The following is a 7,110-nucleotide window of genomic DNA, read 5'->3' as shown; positions in this document are numbered from 1 at the left end:
AGCTTGTAACAATAGTAGAACTCTTTTGGGTGCTATATAGAATCCTGTTCAAAAAAGTTGCGTACGGAAACATCCACAGCACATTCATGGACGTTTCCATCAGTCTAAAGAACACTTTCATGATGCAAAGAACCCTTTAATCATGCAAAAGGTTCTTTGAGTGTTTAAGGTTCTACATAGAACTACATAGAACAGTCTTCCACATCCAAATCTCTCTCTAAAGTTGTTTTTTTCCTCTAGAGTTCTCTTCGTAATCAGAAAAATACTAAGGGATTAAACTCATCGATGCAAAGTAGATAACATCTGCTTTCTTTGCAAGACTTGTCATATATGAGATTATCAAACAATGCTATTGTTACAATGCATTTGAATGAATAATGCTTATGTGCAAACCTACACCACATTTTTACAGGCTGATGCAAGGCCTTCCCAGTTTCATAGATACAGCGAGCTGCAAAACTGTTTGGACAGCCACACACGTATTATTTTGCTCAAGCAGTGTTCATTTGAAAGGGATGTGACTTAAAAGGACAGTAATTACAGGGCAGATGAGCTGCAAGTATTTTCATACCTAAGATGTGATAAGTTCTGTTTATTTTATGAGCTCATAAGCTCAGCGTCTTTGTCATCAGTTGAAACACATACTTTAAATGGATGAATTTAAATAGGTTGATTTGTAAAAATGTTCTACTTTTAACCCTATAAATCCTCAAAATCTTTTTGCCTCTCAGCACGTTGTGTTTTGGGTTATTATCATTAGTGGATGATTCATCATCCAGTGAGATTTGTGTGTTACTTTATGTACAGTTTACAGTCCTTTTATCAATTAAAAGATAAATAACTTACAGTGACAGCCTTACATGGTCCAGCATAACATGTACTGCATCCGTAAGACTCCAGAACTCAGCAGGCTGTTGGTACTTGTTAATAAGCTGTAACTGAACCATACAGTTCTTGAACCTTGTGTTTTGCATCTTGCTGTGTACACACTTCTGCAAGTTTACCGTTTTCAAGTTCCTAATATTTCGGCTATATCTTTGGTAATGTGTTATGATTTTCACTTTCTTCGTTGTTGTTTAATTTTATTGACAACTCTTTTGTGGCTTCTTGACAAAAAACTAGTTAAGTAGGTGTGGAAAATACTTATAAACAGATATGGGTTTAAAAAAAGGAGCCAAAAGCAATACAAAATGCTACAAACTGACCAAAAATGTCTGAAGCTCAGTATGTTTTTCATCTTCATGTAGAGCTCCATTACTGTTTTTTTTTTTCATCTGCCTCCAATAATTTGCATCTGCTGACCTCTTTCTTTTCTGTACCTACCAATTCCCCCAAAAAAAGGTCTTGCACAGTCATGTAAATAAAATGTCTTTAAAATATTTCAGTTGGAAATACAATATGGCTGTAGGGTATTTATTATACATTCATTTTAATTTAATGTTGTTTTAGTCACTTGTTACTAAAGCATCTTCCTACACTTAAATGCTGCGTTAAAAGGAACCCGATTTGGGTAATTTGGGTAAATGCAGAACTGAGCCTTTATTGGATAGAGTGTTGATGTACCCAATCCTGATGAACTGGACATTCATGTTAACCCATCACCTAGAGTTAAATAGCCTACTTTAACCAGACGCTGGACAAGTTAGACTGTGTTGCTGGATGAAAACAACTAGGCTGCTAAATGCTGGACATCATGTTGGAATACTGACGAAAGCTAAGTAATAATTGATTAATAGTTGAGTTCTTTTTATTAAGTGTCATTTTGCTCTAATGGTGGAGGATTGGAGTCATGTGACCTAAAAGAGAAAATGTAAAACAAGATCCAACTTGACTGAATGTTTAATATGTTGTGTTTGTTGATCCTGGTGTTGCAGAGGGAGTTAAATTTGGATACCAAGTTTCTTATAATGATGGACAGTGGAAAGTGGCATGCAGAGTACCGACACAGATTAAGTTTTCTTGAGGTTTCTATGTGTCTGTGTTGCACATTTAAGACAGTTTAATGTGCCTTAAATAGAAAAGCCCTACCAATATGACTGACCATTATGCTATTACCCTCTAATATTTAATGAACATGGCCTACTTGAAAAAAATGACTGAGTGCCTGAATTCCATGTGTCGTGTAGTCATGTTTGATATATGTGGAATAACCTTTCTTTTTATGACAATGTTTTTTTTCCCTCTGCGCTTATACAAAGACCACATTAGTGGTGAACTGTAAACTGTGACTTTTTATAACTTCTGTTTTAGTCAGTGTGTACTATTCCACCTCAATAGTACATACTGAACAGCTTAATTTAGTTTTTGGATTAGGGATGCCCTGATAAGGGAATTGTGGGCTGATGTTAATGTCTCATATTTTACACATCTGCTGATGTAAACACCAATACATAAATATTTATAACAGTGCACCCTTAATACTGTGGAACTCAGCTTCCATTGGCCTCCTGAATTTAAGTACCAAAATAAAGAATTATAAAGAATCAGATGGCTAAAGGATCCAGAATAACTAATAAAGAATAACTAATAAAGATTTGCTTACATTAGGCCTACATAACTCCTGTAAAGTTATCATTTTGGAGGTTTTGTCCTGAAAGCAGCAATATATTGGCTGCATTGTAAGTGGCCTGATACTCCCTACAAAAACCAGCCAATTCTGCCCGCACACTGGATTAAGCGACACCAACTAGTTTTTGTTTCTTTCTTGCTGAAACTAATTTTTTACATGAAAACTTTTACTGGGTTTTGTTATCAATGCAAACACCTAGATACCTGATATTTCTGTCCGGGTACTGGCTCTGCAGGCCTCAAAGTCTCAACAGTGACAAAGGTAGTGTGCCAATTCTCACTGTTCGTACGTTTTTTTTTAGAAGAAACATATGATAGAAAACCCGTTAAGACATGTTCGATTAAGAATAACCTGACTTTAGTGTGGAGAAAAAGCCCCTCTGTATGTGCCATAGTTATAATAGAGAGAAATGGCTACAAGCATAACACAAGTAAACAAATAAAAAAATTCTGTAGCATTTGCTAGCTATCATACAAGTAACTAATTTCTAGTACAAGTAATGTAATTCTGGTTAGTTTATGATTTCAGACAGATATTTATTGTTATTGCTTAGCTAGCAGGCCAGTGAGTGAAACACAGTTATCACCACGGATGTAAAAGTTAATAAACTGTAAACTCACCTATATAAACTCACCTACATTACTATGACCAACCACCAGGTGGGGATAATGTCTCCAGTTAGCTATTAGCACAATTAATAACTGACATTCAGCTGCATTATAATGTTTGTTTGGTAGCTAGCTGGCTAACTGCAACAGGGCTGACAGCTCTCACGCTTTCACACATTTTTACAAAAGAATACAATTTGAACCTCACAAAGTTTCCTGGTACTGCTTAGCCTTTACTGATTGCTTACGCCCTGGACAGTCAATGGCAGTGTACTTGAATACAAGTCAGTCATTGCCGGTCCGTCTGTGCTGTAGATTGGTGGGGGCGGGACCCATTTCCATAGCAAAAGTAAACCAATGAGGGCGTTCAGCGCACAAACTGAGCGTACTACTCCACCTTCACTAAACGCAGGACAAACTGAGAGAACTGAAGGAAAATGAAAAAGTAAATAACTCGGTCAGTAAATTAAACGTGATCAATTAGCACAGCAGCATTCATGGCTACACACAGCAACACATTTTATGCTGCAGAATGAACGAGGTTCTATCTTACGAGCTAAAAAGTAAGCAGTGTTCAAAGGAGCTATCTTACAAACTTTTAGCCTCTCTCGCGCAGATCCTTGATCTCATTTGCATATTAAACATTCATTCATCCTTAAGTTTCCTCACACATATTTTGTCATATGAGGCACTTAATAGATACAGAATATAATGATGTATTAAGTAAGGCATTTGCTAAGCGTTATTAAAACACCGCAGTAGGAAATAAAGTGCACTGGGAGATTTGCTGCAGGCTGCATTGCACCACTAGGCCCAATCGCACCGCTGCCACTGGCTGCGCACCTGGTTACCGTTGACTAACTGGTCTACTATTTAGATTCTCTGTGACTTTATTCTGCCCTCATTAGAATAAGCTGACCAGTTCAGCAGAGAGCTAGCAACAAATTGTGAGTGCTGAACAAAAGCAGAACTCATCAGCTCTTAGTCAGCCTTCGCTCCACTGAAGGATTAAATGTTATCATTCTTCATCAAGTCACTTAATGTGACAGAATATTATTTTAAGGGTAAGTTAAGCAAAAATCTAACCGTATTTGTATTAAATGTTAAATAATATTTTTAAATATTAAAATTTATTAAAATGATCTATTTTATATTAAATTGTTATCTGTAGTGCTGATGTGGAAACAGATCAGATTTGAGCATAGCAAAAAGGAAAAAAATAATAATAGTAAATAGCTGTGTATACAGAGAATTAAAAAGCTGTATTCTGTAAAAAAAGAAAAAAGAGAGAGAGAATCAATCAGACCAACCGCCCAAACCCCACACCATCCACCCCATAAACCATAAATTACATTATCTAAGCCACCTTCTTATCCTTCTGGGTCGCGGGTCATAGTAACAGTTATGTCATAATTATGACTTACCTTTTCATAATTATGACTTAATTTCTCATAATTATGAGAAAATATTTTCATTATAATGAGATAGTAAGTAATTATAACATTAACTTAGTGTCAAGGATCTCTTTTATTGTTTTTTTACTTGTCTTCAAGAGTTCCTTCAAGCTATTTGGTTGTTATAATAAAATTATTATCTATTAAAAATAGTGCACTACTTTTCAGTTTGCAATTTCATAACCTTTCTTTTTATGACAATGTTTTTTTTTCCCTCTGCGCTTATACAAAGACCACATTAGTGGTGAACAGTAAACTGTGACTTTTTATAACTTCTGTTTTAGTCAGTGTGTACTATTCCACCTCAATAGTACATACTGAACAGCTTAATTTAGTTTTTGGATTAGGGATGCCCTGATAAGGGAATTGTGGGCTGATGTTAATGTCTCATATTTTACACATCTGCTGATGTAAACACCAATACATAAATATTTATAAATTGCATATGCAGGAACTAAATCAACCTTGATTAGCATTGCAGAGAAATATATTATTTATTTGTAGAGGATTGTAAATACAGGAAAATGAAGAAAATGAAGACATTTTAGCTCAGTAGCTTAGCATCACCTAAATGTTCTGCTCTTCTAAAGTACAATAAATACATCAACAAACATCAGTCAAATCTAAAAGTCTGTCTTTTGCTGATAATTTATTCTTAAGCAAATATCTTCTGATAAAAATATGATTCAGTTATCATTGCCCCTAGCTTTGATTAATGTCAATTTGATGACTTATATGCATTCACACAGGGAACATGCCAGGAACACAGAGGACATTAAAGTACAGTGAGGAGCTGAAGATGAAGAAATTGGTTGAGGAACTGCGTAAAAAACCTCAGCAGAAAGGTGAGTCACAGCGGAGCACTGCAGCACCAAATTCACATATGGACTCTCCAGTTCTTCTTGGATTAACTGCTCAATTGACTCCAGTGTCTGCAGACGTTCACCATATATTAACTACACCTGAAATCAGAGAACCACCTCTGTTTGATGTGTCACCTAACTCACAAAGTGCTCCTCACCCCTCCTTCTCAAAGACATCCAAAACGAGAAAAAGCGTACAACAAAATCTGCCCCATGAAGACGCAAGTGCAAAGCCTCCACCAAAGCATGGAGCTGGACAAGATGCAGCCATGAAACCCGCCATTGCATCTCTTGCAGGAACAGCTAGATCAGTATCTATGTCTAAAAGGCCTCAGCCACCTGCTAAGCACAGATCAGAGAGGCCTTTGTCAACAGGGGGGACTTTTAAGAACCGCACTCATTCACAGCAGGTGTCGAGTGAAAAAAAGAAATCTCCTACCACTCGGGTTCAGCGGTCGACTGTCTTAAGCAGAGGTCACTTGCTGACCTCCTCTAGCTCTGATGGAAGTGCAGTGGACAGTGATGAGTCTGCTTCTGACGAGTCAGAACAGAATGGACAGAAGCACAGAAAGGCAAGAAAGAAAAAGAGAAGACAACTAAAGGACTTGCCGCAGGAGCAGACAAACCCTAAAAATCGTAGCTCAGGCAGTCTCAAAAGCAGCTCTGCATCCAGCACTATTCGGAGTGTGAAGTCTGTTGCTGAACTGCTAGAGGAAGCGAGAGAAATTGCAGCAGAGCGACCACAGGAGACTGACCACCAGAGGGTGCCACAGGAAGCAAGGTCAAAAACGCTAGTGAAGGAAAGTGGACACACAGTGAATGAGCTCATCGCCTCTCTGCAGAGTCAGGACAAAAGTGGATCCCCCTCTGAGCTGACCATTAAAGAGCAGATGAGGAGAGAGCTTGTGGACGTTTTTCATATTTCTGATGAGGAGGTAAGCAAATCACATAGCCATTGTACTCTGTGTGATATTGTTTTAACTCTAATAATAAAAGTATAAAATAAATAAATAAAAAATCTTAATTTATTCATTTATATTTCTCCTTTTCAAAGCAAGAAACAAAAGGAAAAACACAGATATTAAACCTATTAGTCTATATCAAAATCTTTTAAACACGTAACCAGGGCTGTCATGATCATGAAATTATAGCCAACGATAAATTGTCACATAAATAATTACGATTGATGATTTAATTGTCCTTTTTTGTTTATTGATTGCAAATATTCTGCGAGCATACATGCTAGAAATGTTTCAGTTAGCTTCATGGCTAACAAATAAACATTACTTATGCTGTTATACTTATGATTTTTTTATGCTCATGAGTCTCATGGTGATTTATTTGCCTCAGTCCAACACAATCCAGTGGCATGATATGATTCTGAAATCTAACGACTGTTGACTGAGTGATTGCAGTCAACGTAAATCATTGTGATCATCTCAAGTAATTGTGATTAGGTGACTATGTATGTGACCTGCCTACACATAACACAGTGTATATATGTGGTCATTTAAGAAAAAGAGAGAAGGAAGGAAGCTGCACACGATGTAGGACGGAGTACAATTTTTACTGACAGTTGAAATTAACCTTACTTGAATGAGTTTATGTAAGAAATG

General features: G+C 36.8%; 1 protein-coding gene across 1 annotated transcript in view; it reads left to right on the top strand.

The window, feature by feature from the left end:
• Positions 1 to 5,385: 5,385 nt before the first annotated feature.
• ttc6 (tetratricopeptide repeat domain 6) overlaps positions 5,386 to 7,110 on the top strand; it is a 39,780-nt gene continuing 38,055 nt past the window's right edge. Inside the window, exons 1-2 of the mRNA XM_036592626.1 lie at positions 5,386 to 5,476; positions 5,561 to 6,429. Coding sequence (XP_036448519.1) covers positions 5,386 to 5,476; positions 5,561 to 6,429 — 960 coding nt within the window. The remainder of the gene's footprint in view (positions 5,477 to 5,560; positions 6,430 to 7,110) is intronic.

Source organism: Colossoma macropomum, unplaced genomic scaffold (assembly GCF_904425465.1).
Source record: "Colossoma macropomum unplaced genomic scaffold, Colossoma_macropomum, whole genome shotgun sequence".
NCBI lineage: Eukaryota > Metazoa > Chordata > Actinopteri > Characiformes > Serrasalmidae > Colossoma > Colossoma macropomum.
The sequence above is the reverse complement of the archived record's forward strand: the minus strand, read 5'-3'. Positions and strand labels throughout refer to the sequence as shown.